This window comes from Onychostruthus taczanowskii, unplaced genomic scaffold (assembly GCF_017590055.1).
Source record: "Onychostruthus taczanowskii isolate IOZ18803 unplaced genomic scaffold, ASM1759005v1 scaffold78, whole genome shotgun sequence".
Lineage (NCBI taxonomy): Eukaryota > Metazoa > Chordata > Aves > Passeriformes > Passeridae > Onychostruthus > Onychostruthus taczanowskii.
Window position 1 is genome coordinate 613,369 of NW_024505671.1, and position 25,474 is coordinate 638,842.

General features: G+C 38.6%; 1 protein-coding gene across 5 annotated transcripts in view; it reads left to right on the forward strand.

Moving 5' to 3' along the window:
• UTRN (utrophin) overlaps positions 1–25,474 on the forward strand; it is a 341,969-nt gene that overhangs the window by 92,005 nt on the left and 224,490 nt on the right. For 3 of the 5 annotated variants that reach the window (XM_041423524.1, XM_041423522.1, XM_041423525.1), the window contains 15 exons: positions 1,812–1,935; positions 3,688–3,775; positions 5,565–5,800; positions 6,052–6,232; positions 8,815–8,960; positions 11,520–11,732; positions 15,546–15,659; positions 16,474–16,629; positions 17,511–17,681; positions 19,930–20,109; positions 21,558–21,692; positions 22,208–22,357; positions 23,730–23,891; positions 24,224–24,352; positions 24,780–24,953. In XM_041423524.1, the coding sequence (XP_041279458.1) occupies positions 1,812–1,935; positions 3,688–3,775; positions 5,565–5,800; positions 6,052–6,232; positions 8,815–8,960; positions 11,520–11,732; positions 15,546–15,659; positions 16,474–16,629; positions 17,511–17,681; positions 19,930–20,109; positions 21,558–21,692; positions 22,208–22,357; positions 23,730–23,891; positions 24,224–24,352; positions 24,780–24,953 (2,359 nt within the window). The remainder of the gene's footprint in view (positions 1–1,811; positions 1,936–3,687; positions 3,776–5,564; positions 5,801–6,051; positions 6,233–8,814; positions 8,961–11,519; positions 11,733–15,545; positions 15,660–16,473; positions 16,630–17,510; positions 17,682–19,929; positions 20,110–21,557; positions 21,693–22,207; positions 22,358–23,729; positions 23,892–24,223; positions 24,353–24,779; positions 24,954–25,474) is intronic. The other 2 variants (XM_041423523.1, XM_041423526.1) reach the window with 2 other exon arrangements.

Here is a 25,474-nt window from a genome sequence, read left to right on the forward strand (position 1 = left end):
TCCATCTCTCTTGTATTTAGTAATAGGAATAATATTGCACTGATGTCTCCTTTGACAAGTATTTCTGGAGTTGCTGGTGCTCATTTGCATATATAGTCTCATAGAATCATTTGGGCTGGAAGGGACTTCAATGATCATCTCATTCCAACCTCCCTGCTATGGACAGGGTTACCTTCCACTAATGCAGGTTGTTTGGAGCTTTATCTAGTCTAGTCTGATAGGCTTCCAGGGATGGAGCATCCACAGCTTCTCTGGGCAGCCTGTTCCAGTATCCCACCACCCTCATACTGAAGAATTTTTCTTATATGTGATCTAAAATATACTCTTTCACTTTAAAAGTTACTCCTCGTTCTATCAATACACTTCCCCATTGAGTCCCTCTCCATTTTTTTTGTAGCCCCCCTTTAGGTACTAGAAGGCTGCTATCAAGTTTTCCTGGAACCTTCTCTCCTCTTAAGCCTAACAGTGTTTAATAACTTGTGTTGAATTCTTGTTATTAAATAACATACCTAAAACTAAAGGAATTGTTTCAATATAAATTAGGAAATTAAATGCTGTATGCTCAACATTTGGCTTTTTGTGCTTAGCTCAGGAAATGAGTATTTCCTTGAAGTATCACTAGTTTAAATCTTTGTCAGATCATCAGAGATAGAATAGAGGCTGCATCAAAACTAAGGAGTTGCTGTGTGTTTGCACAGTGAAGAAGAGTTTTTTAATTCATTTTTTTCTGGAGGAGGAATGGAAGTTTGAAGGGGTGAGGAACCTGCCCAAACGCTCCTGAGGACTCTGGTCAGACCTTTTGAGCTCTGGTAGGGGTGGTGTGTGCATCTGGACGTGCCAGGGCAGTAAAGTAGTCAGCAACCATCTGTTTTCTGTGTCTCATCAGTTATAGAAACTATTCTAGATTTTGAAAGCAAAATTGATTTATCTGTCATCTGTTTTCCTAGAGTTAAAACTGAATTAAAACCAGGGGTAGTAAAAATAGGTCATGAACTTTCTGATGCTTTTGTGTTTCCATTTACTTCTCTTGGAACCAACAAATAACCAGTAAGTGGAATTTTGCTAGTTTTCCCATGGAAACTTTGATTGACAATTGCATTTATTGGTGTTCTTTTATTCTATGTTAGGATTCAAACTGTTAAGTAATCTAATTGTAATACAACCTGTCTTGTGGTCTGTACAGCGTATCTGTCCATCTCTCAAGTTCTGTTAAGTACTGGTTGATTTCAGAGTTGATTGGGGTTTTTGTGGTGGTGTTAGGTTGTAGCTTAGAGGCCATAGGGGTAAGAAAGTTGTTAGTATAGACATGTACACTGTAGACAGAACCAGTAAGCTACAAGTTAATCTTTTGTCAGCTAAGTATGTAAAAATGTTTGTCAGCTGTCACTGCCCCTGTTAGCTTTTCCTTCAGACAAAATAGTGTTGCAGACTTTTGAAACTTAGAACTGTAATTCCTATTTGTTTTGTTCCTGAGATCTAGTTATTACTTTCAAAATACTTGGCATTGAGATCTGTTTTGTAACATATGAAAAGAAATGGTTATAATTTGTGTGAAGCTGTGTGTAAAATAAATTGCACCATGTATTCTCAATTTGTTCCTGAAGGCTGATACTGTGGGTATCAATTTTATTATGGTAGGCTTTTAAAAGTCTGTCTCTACTTCCTGTGAATAGTAATATGAGGAGCATGAATTTTGTGTAATGTCTTGCTGGTTTGGGATTGAATAATGTGCTGAACTTTAAGACTTTTGATTTTTAAGACAGAGTAACTGAAACCAAAAAAACAAACCACTGTCTGACCTTTTAAACTAGGTTTGATGCTGAAAGTACTGAGCTCTTGAACTGGATTGCAAAATCAAAATCTGCCATTCAGGCCACAGACATCAAAGAATATAAGAAGATGAGAGAGACTTCAAGCATGAAAGAGAAATTGAAGGTAAAATGGGGAGATAGAGCATGTTTCAGTGAATACTGTAGTTTGTATCTAAGCTGGCAGTCAGCTGGAGGTGTGAGCTGATCCGCATGCTTTGAGGGGATTAAGTCTCTCAGTTAAATAGTTTCAGAACTGAGCATACATGGAAATCTCTGACTAGCTGGACATATTTTTTTTGCTGGTGTTGTTGCATAATCCACAGGAAATTTTAAAAACCTAAATTACTGATGTCTCCCTTGGAGTTCTGAAAAATGTCTGTCTTCAGGATTATTATCTTTTACACTAAGTAGCATATTTTGGTTTAATGTTTCACAGTTGGAAATGGCCTTGATTGACACTACTTATATAATTTTGGTGGAGATAGGCCAGTGGGGTGCTCAGAGACCTCTTGAATCATGCTGTGACCCTCCTCAAACACTGTACCACCCAGGGTCCAAAGTGGTTTGTTATAAAGCTTAGACATGTTTGCTCTGTTAATTTAGGAGAAAACCTGATTGTTACAGCTTGTGTACAGTGTTGCTGATGCCTGCAAGGCAGACTACATAATCTTGCAGAATCTTGTGGGAGCTGTGAAATAACCATTTAATTTTCTATTCCTCGTCAGGAATGTATTCTTGCCTTTCTCTGGTTCTTGAGCATTCTTTGTTAATCAAGACTCAGTGGAGCTTTAGCAGGACCTGACTCTGCGTTTGAAATCATAAACAATACTTAAAAATCTCTATGAAGAGGCTCCTTCATAGTGCTCTCGTGGAAAATGGTGCAAGTAGGAATGTTTGGAATGGCAGTACTGTTGGAAAGAAAAACCAAAACAACTACCCCAATATTTTATTTATAGATCTTTAAGAATGTTTATAGCTCTTTTAAAAAAGAGGTCCTGAGATGAACATCAGGTTCCCATGAACAGTACTTTTTAAAAAATTATTTGACTCTAAGTGGATAGGACAGAGTTTGTTCTTCCCAGCTGTGCAAATAAGTGCATGCTTCTGAATCTACTGTAGGAAGCCTAAACCAGAGTAATGACCTTTGACATGAGGTTCAAAAAGATTTTAGTTTGGAGATGTTGTAATCACAAAGGATTGTAAAGTTGTGGTTTTGTGGCCAAGGAACTCATCTTTCTCTGTGGATGTATTCTATCTGTTGAGTCACAAAGGAATATTCACCAGTATGTATAACTTGTGGGAGGAGCTTTTTCCTTTAAAAACCTTGCTAGTAATGAAGAATTTCCCTCTCTAAGTCTTTGTAAGGGAGAGTAGAGCACTAGAGCTTATGAGAGCGGATTACTGGTGTGCTATAGTTCTTGCTGTTTGGAAGAACTGTTCTAGGGAACAGGTTTGTTGGTCCCTTCTACAGGAAATCACAGTAGGAACTATAGAAATGAAGGGGCCATTAAAAAGGTGGTTTTTTCTCCACTGGTTCACATTAGAGGATTACAGGTGATTTTTTGATCACAAGTGACTTGTTTCAACTGTTGTCCCAATATCTTATTTCACACTGTGGGATCGTCAAGCCGTTGAACAATATTTTATTCCTGGTGCTGTAGTACTAATCTCTCACATGCCTGTTACTTATGAGAGGTGACTCCTTTTGCATGTTTTCGGCACAAGCAGAACTGACATACATCTCAGAAGGTGGTGTATCCAAAACAATGATGTGTTTTGGGTAGTAGAGGGAAAATAGATATTACTGGGTGAAGGAGGGAAGTCAAGGAAAATAACCCTTGCTGCCAGTATATTGTTTATTTGATTCATTTTGAAGGTGATTGAAAAGGAAAGAGCTGAAAAAAGCCAGAAGTTAGATGAACTGAAACGAAGTGGACACATTCTTTTGGATCAAATGGGAAAGGGTAAGCAGCTTGGAGGTTTTTCTCTTTTGTGATTTAATCAGTTGAGTTGCTGGGAAATAATACTGAAATACATTATTTCCTTCCTTCTCTCTCCATTTTCTTTCCTTCAGTGGTCATTGTTACTGTTACTAGTTAGTTGTGTGTTTTTTCAATTAAAGCTTTTAGAAAAGCAATATTATTATTCATTAATGTGCATGTGTTCATTTGCAATCTTTTAAGGAGCATTTTAAGAAATTATTTCTCTTTCAGTAACAATGCTAATTACATGCTTTCAAGGAAGTAGTTTGATTTTAAGTACAAGTTTTAAAACAATGCTATAGAGAAGTGAAATTTTTGAAGCCAAATTTAAACTTGATACATATGTGTCTCTTTTTTCATAGTTTTATCTATTTTTGCAAAAACTGTCAATGTTTTTAATGATGCAGTTACAATCTATGGCTCAAAGGCAAGAGAGAAGTCTTGGGAAAATGATTGCCAATTAAAGAGATTGGGAAAATGATTGCCAATTAAAACCCTGATCAATGACATCCATGAAAATTGAAGCCTTGCCAAAATCTTGTTTCATATTGAAAAAACAAAAACATAGCTTTTGTAGAGGTATCATTCCATCAGTAGAATGATACATCTATAAAAGAGATGTTCATATCATCTGGAGGCAATCTTTTAGATCTGCTGTGCACTTGACTTCTGGTGAAGTTATCACTGGAGCATTCAGACAGGAGAGAGGATGATATCATTGTCCTGCATGATGACCAGCATCACTTTTGGAAAATGGTGAATTCCACTGGATTTCTGAGCAATCACAGTTTTTTGCAGTCCAGTGCTTTGCTCGTATGCCCCAATTTACTAAGCATGTCCAGTCCTCCCCTCCTTGCCTACTGCAGCTGAAGCTTTTTACAGTGGGTGCCATTGCCCTGAAGTTAATGGCTGAAAGCCACTGATTTGACTTGGAGTTTGGTTTATAAAAACTTTTAGATGTTGCTTGTTTTCAAACCTGAAGAGAAATTAATGCTCCCTTCCTCTTTCTTCTACAAACCCTTGTAGCTGTGATATGATAGGCCATGGTATGAAACCAGCATGTGTTAACCATAACAAGAAATGCATAGTTGAAAAGCTGCTTTGTATCAGCAAAGAGTAAGGTCAAGAATTTGCTTTCTAATTTATGGTTATCTTAATGGTTGGGGTCTCCAGAAAATAACCAATCTACAGCCCCTGGTTTTGTTAGGGTCTGATAGTATGCTCTGTCCAGCTCAGGCTCGCTGAGGCCCAGCTACACCTGTGTGGAATAATGCACAGCACTGGCACATTTGTGCTTACATCCATTTCTATCCTGGGGCAGGTACAGGCTGTGCCATAATGGCAGTGACTGGTCTTTGTGTGCATGCTCCTCCCCTGTGGCTGCTGTGGTGTTGGTGTGCCAAGCCTGTGGCCATTGTGTGAGCACAGGGACATCTATGGATATGGAGCAGGGTCATCAAGTGCTCCGGTAGAAGCTGGCTGGCTGCCCTGACCAGTGCTCTGGACTCTACTTGTGACAGAATGGTTCAGAAAAAAAACCCCCTCTCTGTGTCTTTCCTCAAAAATAGAGTATCTCACTCTCCATTTTACTAGAAATATAAAGCTGAAATGGTGCTAGTAATAGGTATAGATTTATAGATATTGAACTGGGAATCAGTGTTTTGTATATTAATGTGAAAGTGCTCTTGTATTTGAAGAGAGGAAAGGTTAAATGCCTATTAATGAAAATGTGTTGCAGTTAATATAACAATAATTTGTATAATCTTTGTAGATGGACTTCCTACAGTGGATATAAAATCTGTGATGGAGAAAATTTTGTCTGGGTGGAAAGATGTGGTTCAAAATCTAGAAGAGGTGGCTAGAAAGATCAAGTACCAGGAAGATATAAATGCTTATTTAAAGGAAATTAATGAGCTTGAGAAGACTTTAATTGAGAAGGATGACTGGCTTAAAAAAGACTCTTCTATAGCATCCCAGTCTTCAGCAGTCCTGAAAGACTTATGTCAGGTAAGTCTGGCCAAACTTGCTATTTTTGAATGGAAGCTGTCAGAAGCACAGGATGCCCCAGTAGAGCTTGGCCTAGTCAGTAAGGTAACTCAGTTTCTAAGGCATGCAGGGCACCTGGCTTGACTGGAAGATTTTAGAATCTGTCGCAGAAGTACTTTAGTGTTGTCCCCCTAGTAATGTGGATGTTGCAGTAGTGTACTAAAATCTTTGTGTTTACAGGGTAAGTGTCAATTTTGGTTTTTCTTTTACAGCAGGAGTTAACTCATCTCATAAGCCTGAGTCCACAGCTGGAACATCTGAAAGCCACCTGCAAGACACTCTCCTCTCAGCCCATGCCTCCGGATTTTATTCAGGACAACTTGAGTGGTTTTCTTGATCACTTCAAATTGACTTGTCAGAAACTAGAGGAACGTCATCAACAGTTGAAAAAAGGTAAATAAATATAAATACATATGTTAGCCTAAAGCCTCCTGCTTACTTGTGTTTTGATTTTATTTCATTTTTATTTGTTTTGAGCTGAGTGAAAACTCATTGAATTCTGGTGGAGTTTTTGTAGTGTTTATGCTAGGCGTTGTGCCAAACTGACAAAATTATTTTATTCACCTGGAAGAATGTGGCTTCCTCTGTGCACAATTCAAAAATCTATCATTCCATGGTGTTTAAAACAATTTTGCAAGGATGCAACATTCCTGAAACCTCATTTAACTACTTAGCAAGACATATTTAAGGTGGATGATATAGCTGAGAAATCTCTCTCTCTGGTACTTACAGAAATAAATATTCTGTAATGAAATACTAGAAATGAAAAGTAGAATATTAGGAGAACCTTGTAAAATGAAAGTGCGCATGTGAAATTTATTCTTTTTTATAGCTTTGAGCACATTAGTCATACATAATTCCTTTTGGAAATTTCATCTTTGAAGTGATTTGAATCTGGCTTGCTTTTCAGGCAGTTTCTACTTGGGTTGTTGTTGCATTATAAATTTCATTATGAGCATTCAAACCAGTCATGCTGGTTTTTAAAGAATTTTAAATGTAGTGCATGAAATATGTAGTTCTGGTAATACTTTACAGCTGAATAGCAACAGCACAGACTTGTGAGAGATTTTTTTTTCCTGAGTTTTTGTTTCAGAGTAATTTGAGGAAGTGTTTTATTAACAGCCCCAAAATGAAGGGCATTAACACTCTATTCTGTGAGTAGTAAAAATAGGCTTAATTACTAAATGTAGTCCATCTATACAATGTGTTGCACCAGGCCTGCAGGCTTCAATTATATCCATGCAGAAAACTGTATGAATGAAGTATATGTCAGCCATGTTCAAATTGCCAAGGGGATGTTTTCATTCTTACTGTGACTAGTTATTATTTTATGGCTGTTTTTGAGTTCATGTACTTGTGCGTAATTTTATTGGTATTTTGTGTTTTGGTAACTATATATCATGTGACAAAAATACTTTTTTTGTGTGTGTGTGTCACGCATCACTTGAGGTGTTGTTGATCTGCTTGAACCAGTTACTGCTTGGTAGAAACACCATACTTATTCTAACACATTAAATGTGTGTTTGTGTGTCTTTTGAATGAGACAACCTGCTGAGAAGTTATATTGCTGAAGAACAGAGGGAAGCATTAGTTCAGGGTTTTAGCTGTTTATTTACAGCATAGTTGAATCGCTGCAAGGTAAAAACTTCCAGAGCTCTGTTAGTGCTGGAAACAGCTAGTGGGGTGACTTAAGCATCTGTGAACTGACAGAAGGCCTGCTCTTCTTATGGCTCTTCTTTGAGCCTCTGAAAATTCCCCCATGGAGAGCTACTGAGTCCCAACTCTAGATGGGAATTGACTCAATATTTTTGTCACTGAGAAACTACTTTAACTATTTTCTTCTCCTTCAGGATTTTCTGTAGTTTAGTGACAATACACCTATATGCTTCTTATTAATTTTTCCCCTCTCTTTAAATTGAGCTGGCTTTAGGAGGAAAGGGAGCTGGATAACTCTGATTCTCTCAAAAACGTTGATTCATTTGTATAAGAGGTAGGACAGTTCTGACAGTAAGCTGTTGAAAAGCTACCTAGTGAGTCAGAACAAGGCTTAGATTAATTTTCACGTGGGGCAGTAACAAAATTGCTTAGGAATCCGTGAGAATGTGCACACCACAGTGCAGGACTTACAGGCCAAATCTTGTTTGCTGCAGTTATTCCAACTGGCTGTTTTCATTCTGAAGTGCTACTGAGTTGCTGCCTCCTGCCTGGGATTCCACACAAATTGAACAAATTTTGAGATGTGGTTGAAGATAGCAAGCACGTACTCCATCCAAACTTTAATTCCCTTTTAACTCTTCCTAGATGGCGTTTCTGTTCTGATAACAGGCTGAAAGCTGCTATTTTTATATATTTGTGTGGGTGAATATATTAAAAAAACCATGAAAAAGCAAGCAAAACACAAGCTCACACTAATATGTGTTTTATGTATTTTATATATACACACACTTTTATAAATACTAGCTTATATAGTTCCTCTATATAGTGTGTATATTTAATTTAATATGGCTATTGTATTTGCTATACTATGTTTTCTATATGTAGTATATATCTGTGTGTGTATTTGCAGATAAGTAACAGATATGTCTAAAGCTTAAAAATGCAAAATACTAATTCTGGGTGGTTTATATATTTTAAATACTATGGATTATTCTTAGCATAATAACATATTATTTAAATACTACTGATTCTACCACCCCACCCACCCAAATAGATTTAGGTGCTTAAGTGTATAAAAAGAATTTCGTCAATGGGATTGAATTTGCAAAGTTTTTGGAAGGTTGTAATTGCATATTTATTATTATATTCTGTATACTTGTGTGTTATATATTTAATATTTTAAGAGGAAAAACAATGCTATCTGTTGAAGAGTTTTTTAGCTCTTGGGAAGCTGATTATGTTCACATCTCCTATGCTTTGGGTTCAAGTGTATTTCCTCACTTTGTGTTTTGTTCCCTTCCTCCTTTACACGGTACCAGAGACAGAAAGGCAGCCGAGCCGGGAGTACGTGGAGTCCCTGCAGCAGCTGAAGGACATGCTGAGCGAGCTGGAGGGCAAGCAGCACTCCATTGCCGGTGGTCTGAGTGAGCCCAGCAAGGTGGAGAGCGCCCTGCAGCAGGCAAAGGTAACGCTCTCCTTGGCACTGAGTAAGGAGGTTACCCCACTGCTGTCACCTTCTGTTCGCCTGCCTTGCTTTCAGTGGGGTAGCTAACACTGCTCAGAGGGGCGTCAGGGATGTGGGTGTGGAACCCACTTTTGGAAGTGGCTTGCTGAGTTATCAGGCTGCTGAGGGACATATCCAGGTGAGGGCTGGGTATCTCTGAGCCTGCAGGACTTCACAGCTTCTCGTGCTGCCTGTGCCAGGAGATGCGGCTGAGAGCTGGGACTGCTCAGCCAGGAGAGAAGGACCTCAGATGGCCTTGGAGGCTTCCCCAGGCACTCTGGTGTGTGTGTACCTCCTGTGCTCAGAAGTTGCAAAATAAATAATAGAGCCCCAAGAGCATCCCACTTCTAGTGGCTGGGTTGGATCAGGTTGCTGACCTGATCCAAGGTCTGCTTCTCTGTTGCCAAGTGCCGTTGTAAGGAAAATGAGGAGCTGGAGCTGCACCTGTCTGTCCCCATGACACCACGGTCATGCCTGTGCCTGGCCTGATTCTGTCCTTGGGAGGCCCGGTCCCTCCCTGGGACAGGGTGATCTCCTCTGACCCTGCCTCTGCCCTTCTGAAGGGACTGTGGTGTGCAGGCTTTCCACCCTCCTCTCCAAGCACGGGGTAAAGCCCACCCAGGTGTGAGGGGTCTGCCTGATTAAACTGTCTGAGGGTCAGCTGGTTAACAAACCCATCCTGCTGCATCCTGCTTGGGTGTTTAGAGAGAGTAACTGTACTCTCTGACCTCCAGACTGCCTATCAAAGGGAAACAGTGCTGTTGAGCCATAAAGGAAATTGGTACAAAAATCCTGTCCAGTAGAAACAATATTTTGTTTCCTGTTGTAGCTTATAAAGTAGACAAAAATTTATAGATGACAGCTGCTTTGGAAATACCAGATACTGGGGCAAGGATGGACCTCTCTCCAGGGAGAGAATTCTGCATCTCGAGTACTTCCCCCCCCCCCCCCCCCCCCCCTTTTTTTTTTTGTTTGAAAAAACTCAAATACTTCCCTGCCTGCTCTACTGTCCTCCACATCCAGAAGCATGTAGTTTTCCTGGTGTGGTGGCCTCCAGGTGACACTGGAGGAGCTCTGGTTGCTGGGTGCAGAGAGCACCTTCTCTGTTATATCCTTCTCTATTAGCAGAGCAATGATTTTTAGAAGTCCAGTGTTAGTGCTTTGGGATTTTTTGAACCAGGAGATTAAAAGAAGCTTTCCTTCTTTGGTTTTCTTGTTAGTGTTACTTCTGTTTTGTTTAGACTTGGTGGAGATTTTCTGGTCCATATGCTACATGAATTACAATGGCATTTAGCCTTTGGAGGCTTGTTTTTTCCTGCCTCTGCCCAGTTTTCTTCAGAGACTAATTACCCTGAAAGGACATACTCTGCTAGTGTAGGTGCTTTAAGGTGAGAGTGTGAGAGGAGAGGGGAACAAACTGTATGTGAGGAGCTGCTTGTGGAGCCTGGGATTTTTCAGCTCTCTCTGCATTGTAGCAGGCACTGATAAGTGCTTCATCTCTGGTCTCCTGCACAGAAAGCTCTTGTTTTCTAAAACATACATTCCTCTTCCCAGTCTCTCTGCCCTCCTTAGAGGAAATAGTACACTTTCCAGGAAAAGAAACACAATAAATGTAAAGTAGATAAATGTAAAGAAATGTTCATGAGAACATGAACATTTGAAAATAAGATTCTTCTTCAGTAAAAATACAGCAAAATATGTATGTACACATCTTGCTTGTACATATTAAATGTATATACTAGAAAATTAAATCCATTAAATTAATAATAATTTCATGTGTTCATTGTGAATTTCTCTTAAGCAAATTTAAAGCACAGTAATCAAAATAATGAGTTCAATGAAATGGCAGCATTTTTCATGTTTTGGCTTATATGTTCAGCTGTTATTTTTCATATTAGTAAATTAGCTCTTTCAAATCAAGTGACTATATATCAGCAATGTCATAATGAATATATTCAGAATGTATCCTCCCTGTATCCCATCTGGGAAGGTAGTTTCCAAAACTTGAATATCCAGATCTTTTTTTTTTTCAACGAAGAAATTATATTTCACTTTACAAGTGTGTGGAAGAACACACTCTGCCGGTTTGTATGTGCTTTTAAAAAACAAACTTGTGGGGGTATGAACATACTGAGGTCCTGGTCTGGCTGTGTTGCAGTTTGCTCTGTGAGTGCAGTGTGGCACAGCCCTTGCTTAGTTGACTTGTGTGCCAGTATGGCGCGGCACGCGAGAGGTGTAGATGCCTGCACATGTTGAGCTATGAGGCCAAGCTTTGCTATCCCTTCTGTAGTATCTGCTGCTGCACCAGTACAGCAGCTGAAGGTTTTGCTTTTTAAAAGGTTGTTTGGACATCTCTACTTCAATAATTGCTGTAACTGGAGTATCACTCTTCACTGAGTCTGCACAAGTATCACTCTTCACCATCTGCACAATGAAACTTTCGATGTACTTGAATTCGTATGTGTGCACCTATTGTATGGCTAACACTGGAAGGAGGCTTTTTTTTTCCTTTTGTTATAGACAGTTTGTGAGACACTGGAAGCCCAGAAGCCCAGGGTAGATAAACTTGCTGAAGAAACAAAGGCTTTGGAGAAGCATGCATCTTTGGACATAAAAAACACGTACATGCAAGAGTTCAAGGATGTGCAGGGACACTGGGACAAGTTAAAGCTCAAGATTTCCAAAGATGTTAAACTACTGGAGGAAATTATGCCCAAGTTGAGACTATTTGAGGTAAAATGAAAGGATTTTTTTTGTCTTGCATAACTGAGTTGCTTTATAGACCTTTCTCTGTGTTCTTGCAGAAGTCCAGATAAAACTGATTGAGAAGTGGAATTTTGATGATCCACTAGTCTGGCAGAGGCTGAAAGCATATATAGTGTATTTGTAGCAGCATAGAAGTGGAATTCTAATGTGCCCAGGATATTACTTTGTCTTCTAACAGAAATACTTTGCACTTAAAATTAGTGTCCCTCTCTTTTCATAAGCAAAGGTTAGGCTGAGGTCAAGGATATACCAGCTGTGCTGTTAATCCCAGTAGGGGCTGATGATCTTCAGTGTGATCGGTGTCAGATGCCCATTAGTCTTAAAGTGTAATTCCATGCCTGCTACAGAAAGCCTGCTTCTTCAAGTAAGGTTTTGGTGGAAAGTCATGAAGAATTAGTACAAGGAAGTTAGGAAAGGGAGTAAGGAAAATGCTTGGGTGTAGTGACTTTTCCAGTTACAACCATGGCCTCTAAAGTAACAGGAAGGACAGTTTAAAAATTAAGGTTACTCAGCCTTCCTGCCTATTTTATAAATATATACACATGCCTATGAAATCCTTCAAGACAGAAAATCCCACTGAGAACAGAATCATGTCCTGAGCAAGATGCTAGAAACTTTCCTATTATCTTAAAAGGAACTACAGAAGCCAAAAAAGAAATTATAGCAGAAGAAATAATGGAAGCAATTATTAAATAGTGTTTTTTTAAATATTAAACTATTATTATAATTAAGTTACTGAAAATGAAATAAATATTTACTGATGCTATCTGTTGAAATATGGGGCTTATATTGTGTTGTCTTATGAACTGTATTTTTGCATACACAATTCCTGTGTTTTCTAAAAGTTTTGTAAAGCTGTCAGTGGATGGACAGTTGTGTTATATTCCCTGATTTTTCCTTAGATACTTATCTATATTGAGATTTTTGTAGTCTAATACTGTGTAAATAAAAATGACAGTCTGGAACAAGTTGAATAAAAATGCTGTGGACAACACTGGGCACACCAGGATGTAACTTGTACTGCAGGAAAGATTGGTATGGCAGCCTTGGTGCATGGTCCTGGTGCAGACACCAAACACAAGATTAGTTTGGAGAATGACTGGGCAGGCTCTCCTTGGCCAAAAAGGAATTGAAGCACCTGGCTATTAAAGGGGAAAAAAGTTTACATGGGGAGGAAAAAAAAGTGCATGTCAGTACTTGGAGGATGTATGGTTTATGTTTAACTATATGCAAGTATTAGTTTATTTTTAATGGGGTTTTTTTCCCCTCCTAAATCCCCTTTAAAAATTGATGTTTCCCAAAACAACACTCCTCACATTTAGGTTTTTGAAAAGAAACAGTGTAAATATTTTCATTTTAACAGTGAGCAGACAGGTGCACAATGACTAGAATGCTCTTGTTAGCCTGATGAGGCTGTCAGTGGCTGATCTGCCTGCGTGTCCTGCTGCTTAGGTGGTTCTTCTGTTATTTAGAGATAGAGGCTCCCCCAAGCTGACAGTGCATGCATTAGTGACATGAACTGGGAGTAATGTTTTACTGGGAGGCTGTAATACTCATGTGATGGGAGGAGTAGACAAGGCTCATTTTATCAGTTTTGCATCTTGTTTTTCCTAGAAGAAGTTTTCTTTATCTTGTATTCTGTTATCACACCTCTAGTAATGTATGGCTTTCTGTGTCTTTGATTATGTATCACTCTCAGATCTTTTAAATCTGCTGCGTGACTGTACATCATGTGGTTTTTCTAGGAGTGAAAAAGTTAAGATTCAGCACATTTGATCTTTGTTCCTACCTGGAAAAAATGTCAGAAACTGATCCTGAAGAAGTTAAGCTCTATAGCAGCATTCCAGTACCTAAAGGGAACCTTTAAGAGAGATGAAGGAGAACCTTTTACATGGGCTTGTGGGGACACGACAAGGGATAATGGCCTCTTAACTGAAAGAGGGTAGGTTTAGATTGGATTTTAGGAAGCAATTCTTTACTGTGAGGGCAGTGAGACACTGGAACCTGTCCAGAGAAGCTGTGGATGCTTCATTCATCGAAGTGTTCAAGGCCCATTTGGATGTGGTCTGGTGGAAGATGACCCTACCCATGGCTGGTGGGTTGGAACTGAATGATCTTTGAGGTCTGTTCCAACCCAGACCATTCCATGACGAGGATGTTCATGTCTAAAAATTGTGAACTGTTGTACATCAACAGCCTACACTGGTTATTTAACCACTGATAATTATTTACATGTGCAAGGCAGAAGCATTTACTTAATTAAACTTTGTAGGCTTGGTTTGTGATTCAGCAAGTTATTTAAATGTGTGTCTAACTTTGAGTAATCCCACTTAATTCCCTTCAGCTACTTATGTAAATAGTTTATTGTAAGAATGCTAAGTTAGTTGTGTGCCATAGTGCCTTGTCAAAAGGCAGCCTTTATAAACACATATTTTTTTTACATTAAGCTATAGTTCACTATTAAGCATCATAGGGTCTTTTTTTTAGAAAATTATTTTCAGGCTATTCATCTGCAGGAAATTCCCCCAAAATGGAAAAGGAATGAAGAAAATGTCATGACTTTGACCTCTAATGGTAGCATTGATCTAAAAATAAACATGGACTTAGTCTAATGGGTTTTCATTAATGCAGACATTTTTTGAGAAATATTGTGTAACATATTGATCTTGAAAACATTGTGAGTGTAAGGTTTTTAAGAAAATGAAGTGTATACTTTCCTCCTTTGTGGCATGCAGAGTAGAAGGTGAAGCTGATGAGCTGTTCTATGATGATGATGGTGTCAGGATAGATGACATCTATCCAACCAAGTAGTCAAAATATGTTCAGTGAAGGAAGTGCAGCTATATTAATAAAAACTGTCAGCTACCTAAGTTGTTTGAACCAGGGGAAATAAGATCCCTCTTTGTGTTGTGTGTGTTGGTTTTGTTTGTAAGGATGATTTGGAACATCCATGACTGCATGGGAAGGAGATGGCAATGCTTCTGTCTCCGTCCCTCCCTCCTTCTATTCCTACCTCGTTGCAGAGTATAAGGCAGCTGCCAATTGTTAGATCACATAATTCTGAAATTGTGTGTGTGTGTGTTTATTTTTTCCCCCAAGGGTTGCTCTAGTGAGTACAGTGTTGTACTATTTGCCTCAAACATCTATGCTGTTTTTTTAAGATTTTAGTGGTTTGTCTGATCCTCTATGGTTTTTTCCTTTTATGTGTGTCTTGCTTATGCAAATGGCTTTCCCAGCATGGTTTCTACCTGAAAAGTACATTTAGCACTATCCACTCCTCTTTTCCCTGTATTCTTGTAGGGCCCTCTCTTTTCCTTTGGAGTGCAGTTTTCAAACAAATGTGGAAACAGTCATGCATTTTTTTACTCATAATTTTTAGTCATATTTCCAGCTTTCAGCCAGGTCCTTCATGTGCAGAGTAACCACATAATTCTTGAAGCCGTGCTCTCCTCCTTACCTGGTCCTGTGCTTTATGTGATAGATAGCCTGGAATGGTTCAGTGTCATTGAAACCATGCTCTGGTGGATGGAAGAATATCACTATTGTGAATTTAATATTCATATAAATTTGAGAACAGAGAAATTCGGGATGCCCCTCTTTCCCCCAGAAAGCCCAACAAAGCAAACCCAAAAATTAAACAAAAGTTGGTCTGATTCAAAACTAAGGCTATGCCAGCAGCTTGTAGAAAACCTTTTGCAAGCTGCTGGAAGTTGAAATGCAACAGCCATACGTTCTTCATCACAGCAATGTATCAACTGTTCCTTAATATATTTGATTTAGACTGACTCTGAAGTTGTTCAGAAGTGGATGGATGGTGTGAAAGACTTCTTAATGACAGAAAAGGCTGTTCAAGGGGATACTGAAGGACTTCAAAGGCAACTTGACCAGTGCACAGTGAGTTTTGCTCTTATAAGGAGTCTTTTGAAATTACAAGTAGCATCTCTTCTTATTGTTTTGCTTGTATTGAGTACTGTTCATAGCACATTAAGCCCACCAGAAAAATTGTTTTGTCTTTCTTCAGGGCACTTGTTTTGAGTTGGTTTCTTTTTTTGCAGCTATAATATTTTGTGCTTTTCAAAGGTCTTATCTGTAGTTACAAATATCTGTCTACAAGTTGGAATTATTTGCTCTATTACAGGTTCGTATATTTTTCCCAATTTTTTGTGATTATGGAATTGAATCTGTGGGTGAAAAGTATCTTCTGCATTAAATTTCCAAGGGTAGTAAAAGTAAGAAGGAAATAGCTGATGAAAGTCCTAGAGTTTAGAATTTTGCAAGGAAGATTTCTGGCTATTCAGTGTCACATAATGATCATATTTATGTAGAATTCTGTCTTATAGTAAGTAATTACAGTGTACCTTCAAATGTTTGTTTCCAGGCAAAGAATATAAATTGAGGTACACCAGAAATAACAGAATATTTAGTGCATGTAATCTTCAAACTTGTGTTGTTTTGATGTTGACATTTGGCATATGAAAATGTTTATGCTGTGTGTGGCAAGCTGTACTTTGTTCTTTACTTGCATAGTTCTGATATTTTGAATCTCTGAAGGATTAATTTAAGCAGCCTGGTATTGATCTGATCACAGTATTGATCTGCTCCAAAAAATTTCTGGAATAATGAAAACTTGCAAAATTATTGATACTGTTATAAATTAATGTAATATCTTGCTGAAGAACAACATTCATTTTCTCTGCTGTGTGTTCAGGTGTTTATCAATGAAATGGATATGATTGAACCATCACTGAAAGAGATGAAAGAAGTAGAGGCTGCTTTAAGAGCTCAGGCTTTTGCAAGTATAAATACTTGGACAAAGTCTAGGCTAGTAGACTGCCAGACTCAGTGGGAGAAGCTGAGCAAACAGGTGAGTTCTCCACATGTTGCCAGTGCTTGCTTGTTGCTGCAGCTGCCTGGTTGTGTGGCATTGTGAGGATTGTGAGGAGGTGAAGCAGTGAAACAGTGGGATGAGAATGTTTTACTTGTTTCACTGTCAAAGTGGCTGAAGCCCAACTTGAATACACATATTTCTTGGTACCTGACTGGAAGGAACAAAATAAACTCTATAATAGTTTGTAATTAAAAATGAATTTGTTCACTTGGCTTTATGCTGCTCTTTCTGCAGAGTGTGAGAGGAAGGTCTGACCTCTTTTTCTTGTTTCTGAAGACTGGAATATTATGCTGTCCCTGTATAATTTTTATTGGTTTCCAAGCAGCTTTGAAAAATAAAAAGCTATAAATAGACTACCACTCCAGTGTATTTGGTTGTTTCTTTTGGGTGGAAGCTTTCTGCTGTCAGTAGAAACGTATTTATTTTGTTGCAATTGCTGATGAAAATCTGTGCTACAGAGCCTTGTTGTTGATATAGAATCCAGAGTATCTGGGTTGTGTAAACAAGTGAGGCCTGAAGAGAGTTTTATTGCTCAGTATCATGGTATATCTAACTATATGATACTTGTAGTCGAAGAGGATTTTATTCTGATTGACTTTTTCCAGGGATTGTTACCAGTTTATGTTCAATGAAGGGGAAAGCAAAGGTCGTACTTCTCCTTCCCTCACTTATAGATTTTGTTGATCTGCTAAAAAGAGTTCATAAGTTTGTGTGTGCATGTAAAAGTGCTCCGTTAATTAAAAAGGCCTGAAAATATTTTGATAGTAAAATATTTTAACAAAGACTTGTGGTTTTTCACTTGTACAAGGACATTTAAGTAACAAAGCTGCTCTTTTTTCCTCCACCTTGGATTCTAGATCATTACTCAGAAAAATCGCCTGTCTGAAAGTCAGGAAAAAGCTGTAAATCTGAAGAAAGATTTGGCAGAGATGCAAGAATGGATGACCCAAGCTGAAGAAGAATATTTGGAGAAAGATTTTGAATACAAGTCCCCTGAAGAGCTAGAGAATGCAGTAGAGGAAATGAAGGTCAGCAATGCCAGCTCACTGTAGAGGCCTGATTAAAGAGAAACAGAACTTTACAGCTTTGAGGGTTGACCTTTTATGGAATTATATTTGTGGAAAGGAGCTCAGGTCATGACAAGATTAGTGGTATTTTTCATTTTTGCTATGCGGAATTTTTGATTTTTGAAGCATAAACTGTAAAAGCAGATGTTCTTTTTGGCCATGAGGGATAAGGGAGTTCATAATAAATAACAGCTTGCTCAGTTGTTGAGTCAGGCTTTTTATGTACAGCATATTAAACATTAGGAATATGGGAAAATTTTGCAGCAAACAAAACTTGAGAAAGGTATAGTGTCATCTTTTATTTCTATCTAAATTAATGGTTGTGAAAACATTCTTCTGCTTCTATTTCTTGGACCTCAGTTTCTTGTCCCCTAAATATTCTAACTCCACATCTAGAAAATCACTTTAAAATAGGTGTGTTGTAAGGTTATCATGTGTTCATCATCAGTTACAAACAGTGATTTTTTTTTTTTTCTTTTTTTTTGTATATCATGAGTTGGAAGAGATCCACAAGGGTCAGTGAGTGAGTGATATTGGTCACTGCTTGTCTTTTTTTTTTGAATCTGGTGGCCAGTAAAAGGAGAGGAAGGAGATATTTTTGTCTCATTAGAATATTGTCAGTTGAAGAGATAATTTTATTGGATACATGTACAGAGTAAATTGTTCCCTGCTTTTTAATCTAAGAGTTCAGTCATATCTTTATAAATGTTTTTATTTGTGTGCACTTTTTAAATGAGTATCCACTATACTGTTACTTGATGGACGATTAGAAAAAAAAATTCTCCCTTACAAGTGCTTTAACAAAGCCATTTGAAGTTTTGAATTGTCCCTTTTGAAGGGGTTTTCTGAAGCAGTCCTTAACAAGAGTTTTAATATATTCATGTCCTTTGAAGCCACTTGAGATCACATAGTCTGACAGCTGGCTGAACACAAGCCTTCTTTTCATTGGCAAATCTATGAGACTCTTAGCACATTTACCTTTGTCAAATCCAGATTACACTATGTATATTATGACAGTTATGTCAGTGAGCCTGTAAGCTTATTGTAACACTTAAAATGCCCTTTCATTTGCAGTAACAATATTATCCTGGGACTACTTTTAGGACTGGGAAAAAGCGCTCTCTGGATTTGGCTCATTTTTGCATATGCTTTCATTTGAACAGAGTGGAACTCCTGCTAACAGGAGGAATAGATTTAAGGAGGAATAAGTTTAAGATAAGGCTTTGTGGTTTTTGAAAATCCTGCCATAAAATGTATTTCCAAAATTTTCTATTCTTTGCCCTTCTATTAACTGACTCTTTTATTGCCTTCTGTTTAGAAGACATCTTGAAATATATATACAAAAATTGTGCTAAATTCTACTGTATAGTGCAATGCCTTATTTATCAGAGGTATTTCAATTTCATGAAATTGTTCTTGAAACCTGAAAAGAAAGATACAGAACAGTCTCTGTTTCTGAAGCCTTTTATTTGTTTCAGCAGGAAGACTCAGACTGGTCTGCCTGATCTGTCTTCCAGCTATCCTTCTTCCTTAGTTCTGGCTAAGGCAAAATTTGACAAGTGATAATACAGTTTCTCCAGACCTGTGTGTTGGGAGTTGTACTGTACTTATCCTGTATATGTGTTGCTGCGCTCCTCTCAGTGTAGTTAGATTGAAGGAATTCTTCTAGCTGTCCTTTTTGTATGTTCCTTGAGCACAAGGAACCCAACAGCTGTGAGGGTGGTACCAGCTTTGTAATTGCATGTGTCCTGTGTACTTACATCATCCTTCCTGGATAAATTTGGGAGATAGTTACTGAGCTCTGAGACGCATCATTTCTGTAAATTCACCCTACCTTTTTCTTCCTGATATACTTGTTTTTAACAAATGTCTATTTTTTTTCCCCCTGGTTAATTTGTTTTTTGTATTTGCATGATAACATAGAAATAGCACTGAACTTAATTTTTTTTTTTCTTTGAGTCATGAATTTTTTTAATGAACAAACCATGAATGGTAAATAGATCTGTGTGCTTAATAAAACAGGATCTTTCACCACTTGCTAGCGTGACCTGAATTCCACGCAAGTTAGTGCTGTGTTTTGTTGTGTTCAGGCCCAAGAAATACATTGGCAGCAAGACCTCCAATGTGAAACTGCTGTCTTTGATTTGAGTGGTGAGTAGCTGAGTGTAAGGCAATTGAAGGTTGATAGAATAATATGTTTTTTTGACAGAGAGCGAAGGAGGATGTGTTGCAGAAGGAGGTGAGGGTGAAGATTCTCAAGGACAACATCAAGATGTTGGCTACCAAAGTGCCATCCAGTGGTCAGGACCTGGCGACCGAGTTGAATGTTGTGCTGGAGAACTACCAGCTACTGTGCAATCGGATCCGGGGGAAATGCCACACTTTGGAGGCAAGAATGATAGCTCTCTACTTAGAAATATCTGTTCAATTCCTTTCTTGATGTTCTGGATGAGGGTATCAAGTCTACCTTTAGTAAATTTGTGGATAACACCAAGTTGGGTGGGAGTATTAATCTGCTGGAGGGTAGGAAGGCTCTGCAGAGGAGTCTAGACAATGAAAAAAGGACCTGAGGATGCTAATACTCAGCTATGGAATGTGAGCCAGCAGTGCGCCCTGGTGGCTCAGAATGGCAGCTTGGCGTGTGTTAGAAACAGTGTGGCCAGCAGGGCTGGGGAAGTGATTGTCCCTCTGTATGCACTTGGTGCTGGTGGGGCCACACCTTGAGTGCATTGTCCAGTTCTGGGCCTCTCACTAAAAGGAGGACATTGGGGTGCTGAGAAGGGCAGCAAAGTTGATTGGAAGGTCTGGAGCACAAGTGCTACGAGGAGCTCCTGAGGGAGCTGGGAGTGTTTAGTGTGGAGAAAATGAGGCTGAGGGGTGACCTTATTGCTCTCTGTGACTGCTTGAAAGGAGAGTGTAGCCAGGTGGGATTTGGTCTCTTCTCTGAGGCCAGTGACAGGATGAGAGGAAATGGCTTCAGGCTGGTCCAGAGGAGGTTTATGTTGGGTATTGAGAAGAATTTCTTCACAGAAAGAATGATTAAACATTGGAATGGGCTGCCTAGAGAGGTGGTGGAGTCACTGTCCCTGAAGGTGTTTAAGGCAATAGTGGATGTGGCATTTAGCGCCATGGTCTTGTTGCCAAAGTGGTGTTTGGTCTCAGATTGGACTGGATGATCTCTCAAGATCTTCTCCAGCTTGAGTCTGTGATTTTGTAAAATGAAGGCAGGTGGCACAAGAGCAGAGTGGAGAAGGACACTGCAAATTTCTGAATACAGTAGCTGCAGCATAAATGCATTTTACTCCTTTCCAAGATTACTTTCCCTTGAAATTATGTATTTGGAATCCATGAGACACCATCTAGCTTTGTTTTTATAATTGTAAAATTGGCTTCTGCAAATAAGTGAACTTGTCTCACAGATCTGATACAGATCTTTGTGTCTTCCGAAATGGCAAAAAGGAATTTACCAAAAATTAAAGGTTGAAATCCAGTAATAATTAGAACAACAGATAATGGTCTGGGGTAGAGTGTGTGTGTGTGTCCTGTCTTTCAAAAAGGATCAGATGCATTTTGTTACATTCTTACATAGTTATACGAACCTTCTATCAGTGATAGTTTTAACACAAGTTTAGAGACTGCTATGCTCCTTTCTCTGTATCTTCCTGATAGAGCTGCATGTTTTTGTATCTAAACATACTGTACTGTGACATGTTGCTTAGTATTTTCTACTTCTCCCTTTTAGGTGATTTCTCAGACTGATATCTTTAAGTTGTTCATAGGGTATATGAGCGATGCCTGGCATTCTGGGCTAATTTTGTTCTTATCTGTTGCTCCTAGGAGGTGTGGTCCTGTTGGATTGAGCTGCTTCAGTATCTTGATTTAGAAACAGCTTGGCTAAACAATCTGGAAGAAAGAGTGCAAATGACAGGAAATCTGCCTGATAAATTGGATGCTGTCAATGATGCTCTTGAGGTATTATAATGATTCTATCAGATGAGTAATTTTTCAGATAGCTCTGTTTAAAAAAACCTAAAATTCTGCACTTCAGTAGCATACTGAAATGTGCTGAATATTCTGATTCCTCACATTAAATGAACATACTGATCTGAATTGAAAATGGAGATTTGTAAGATTCTCCGTCAAAAGTGGACTTTTACTATATGTGATAGTGCCATACTTGGTACTGTAGTAAAATTGTATGCTCTGTCCTGGCCTGTGTAAATTGGTTAATTCCTTCCAGGGTTGTAATAGTATGAAATTATGAGAGTAGGCAAAAAGTGCTGTGAAGTTTAATAATTAAAGTAAAATCACCTCTGTGCCATAATGCCATGTGCCATTATGAATTAACTGATAATGATAACTGATTTATGCTTTTAGAGCACTCTCAAGACAGTTGAAGTGTTAAACTTATGTATACAACCAGATTTCCAGCTCTGAAAATACAGTAATATTCGGTGTCTTGACCTTTAAAACTTTTTTCTAACTAGTCCCTGGAATCAGTCTTGCGTCACCCAGCTGATAATCGAACCCAGATTCGGGAACTTGGGCAGACATTGATTGATGGAGGGATTCTTGATGACATCATCAGTGAAAAATTGGAAGCTTTCAATGCCCGCTATGAGGAATTGAGTCACCTGGTAAGAACTTGGGGTGAGGATTGAAGTAGACTGGATTTTTCAGCTCAAGTCTGAAATGATTCTTGTTAGCTGAATTCAAAGATGCCAGACTGCAATAGAGGAAAAGAATAAATAGTATCAGTGGTGTCAGCTGTTTTCAATTGGTAAAAATGTCCAAAGAGCAAGATGCTTTTCTATTTTTCATTACATGAGTGAAGTTTGTTTTGCAAGCTTGCACTGCAGGGATGCCCTGGTATTTTTTAGATAATTTTGACAAAAAGGCAATTCCAAAATCGTGGAACAGCTCAATATTAACAACTTCATATTGCCTTGCTACTGCCATAAATACTGGTGATTTTCTCACTAACTGTAAAAATGAGGAGTGGAAGTGACATTTTCACTCCTAGGAAGAAGTAATGCTGAAACAAAGAACAGAAGGAAAACATTCTTCTCATTACTTATCTCTTAGGTTGTCCTCTTCCTTATCTCCTACTTCAGTCTAGTCTTTTATAGATTTAATAATTAGAGGAAGGCTAGCTGTATTTCAGGTAGCACAGGTTTGTAATTTGTGTTCTGTATCCTGGTAACACAGGCCCCTGCCAAATTGTAGGATGGCAGTTTTCTGTCTCTGATGAAAAAATTGTAATGACAGAGGGAATTTCAGTTCATCCTCATTACAATGAGCAACATGAATGCAGTGCCCTCAGCTGGGGGCTATGTGCTGGCATTTAAGTTAGCATTGACTGCTCTTTTCCTGTTACAACAGGATTGCCATATAAAAACCTGTTTGCTTTAGCAGCTGCAGCACTGGCACACTGGGCTTTTGACAGCTCTCCACATCTGTGTGTGTGCAGATGCATAGGTCTGTGCATGCACTTGCTGATAGTGGGGAATTGTGTTCCTGTGCAGGTAATGACATTTCAGATGCTGTTAAAGGAAGAGGCTATAAAGGGAAAACATGTGAACTTCTGTTTTGACAGTGTAACCAAATGAGTTTATTGTTTTGAAAGGAAATGTGAATATCAACAATGTGAATATCAAACAGTATTGATCTGTGGTCTATTGTGAAGTTCCCGTTTCCCATTGAACAGTTAGTTTTTGAAACTGGTGTGGTTATAACAAGGTACTTTCTTCCCAAGATAGTAGGAGAGGTGTGTTTTTGCTATCTCATATGTATCTAGCAGCAGAACCCTCCTTCGTTCCACTGTTTGTCAGTTACTAGTTCAGAAGCCACAGCAAGCTTCAAAAACTGCTGCTTTCTAGGATTCTTTTTAGCCAGTCCTCCAGGTGTAGGATCTTTTCTGGTCTCTCCTCCTTGTTTTGAGGAAGTCTTCCTTCTATGATTTGTATTGAATTACTGCTGCATTTTGTCTTACCTTTCTGTCCTGCTCAGGCGGTGAGCCGACAGATCGCCTTGGAACAACAGCTTCAGACCATGCGAGAAACCGACCACATGCTGCAGGTCTTGCAGGAAAGTTTAGGAGATCTGGATAGACAGCTGACATCCTACCTGACTGACAGGATAGATGCCTTTCAGATGCCTCAGGAGGCCCAGGTATTTCTGTACAGCCCGTCAGAACAAAACTTTTGAAAATATTTTATGATAGTGCTCAGTCTAGGCTTAGTAATAAATTTCAGTCCTGTGCTGATGCAATAGGTGTTATCTTCTGTAATCTGGAGTGGTTTATTTTTTTTAAGAAGGTTGTATTGAACAACAGCAGTTTCCAATTTAGCAAGCTGTCACTAAAGGCAGAATATTTAAAATAAACCTGGTGATGTTTAAGTTTTACAGGTTAGATTGACTTCTGGCAGGTGGTAAGAAAGTTCCCCTTCCTCTCTCTGCAAGCATTTTGTAATGTATTTTTTCCTGCTTCTGTGATATGGCAGAAAATTCAAGCTGAGATTGCAGCTCACGAATCCACCTTAGAGGAGCTGAAGAAAAGTGCTCGCTCTTTCCCTCCTGCTTCTCCTGAATGCAGGTCTCCCCGTGGTGGAACTCAGCTGGATGCTTTGCAGGTAAAGACATGAGAGTCACCCTTACACACTGCTGTAAGTTGTTTGGTGCAGTCAGATGGACCTGAGAAGAAAATATTATGTGCTTTTATGTGCTTTCATAAGGAAACAAGCAGCCATAAATTAGTTGAACAAGGAAACTTAAATTTCACAAGTGTCATGGGATAAGTGAGAAAGTCAGCAAGTCTGTGTGTATGAGTAGAATGGGTACTTTCAAAGCGTATGATACAGAATTACATATCTCTTGCACCTCAGGCAGAGATTAGGAATAGATGGTGGCATCATTATCTGCCAAGCCAAAATTCCATATATATTGATTTGTGGTGGCATGACAGGTTATAATCTGTGGTGTGAGATTCTTTAAAGGTTATTTTTTGAAGTGCAGGTAGTAATTTAAAACAATCTTTCAACGTAATCTTCATTAAAACAGAGAAAGCTCCGTGAAGTATGTACAAAGTATCAGCTTTTCCAGAAACCAGCCAATTTTGAGCAGCGCATGTTAGATTGCAAGCGGGTGTTGGATGGTGTAAAAGCAGAACTTCATGTCTTGGATGTGAAGGATACTGACCCAGATGTAATCCAAGCTCACTTGGAGAAGTGCATGGTATGTATCCAATGTTCATGACTCGTGCTAGGGGATGTTTCTTTTTCTTCTAGTTCTTGTTGCTTAAACTCTCTCCTGAGGAAATTTTGCTTAAAGTCATCATGGAACTATTGCAGTTCATTGGAAAGTGCTAACAGAGCACTTGATAACTAAAAACCTCATATTCTTGTAGGACATAAAAGCAGTGGGCTGTTGATCATAGATATGGTGGAACAGCTGAGCTTTTATAAACTCCCTTCCCTAGTTCATCCTTATGTTCTGGAGAAGCATCACAGTCATTAGTATTTGAAGAAAACAAAGACTAAGATGAAGTACAGATCACAATATTAGCCTTGGAGTAAACACTGTTAAATTATTGATCTCATTAATTTTTGAAAGTAAAAACTAGAATAAAATATTATCAGGATATTTATCACAATAAAATATAATCAGGAGTCAGGAATCTTCTTGTCAGATATTGCTATTAATTAATAAATCAGAGTTTAAGTGCAATTTGAAGTTAAGGTTCTCAGAGGAAGCAG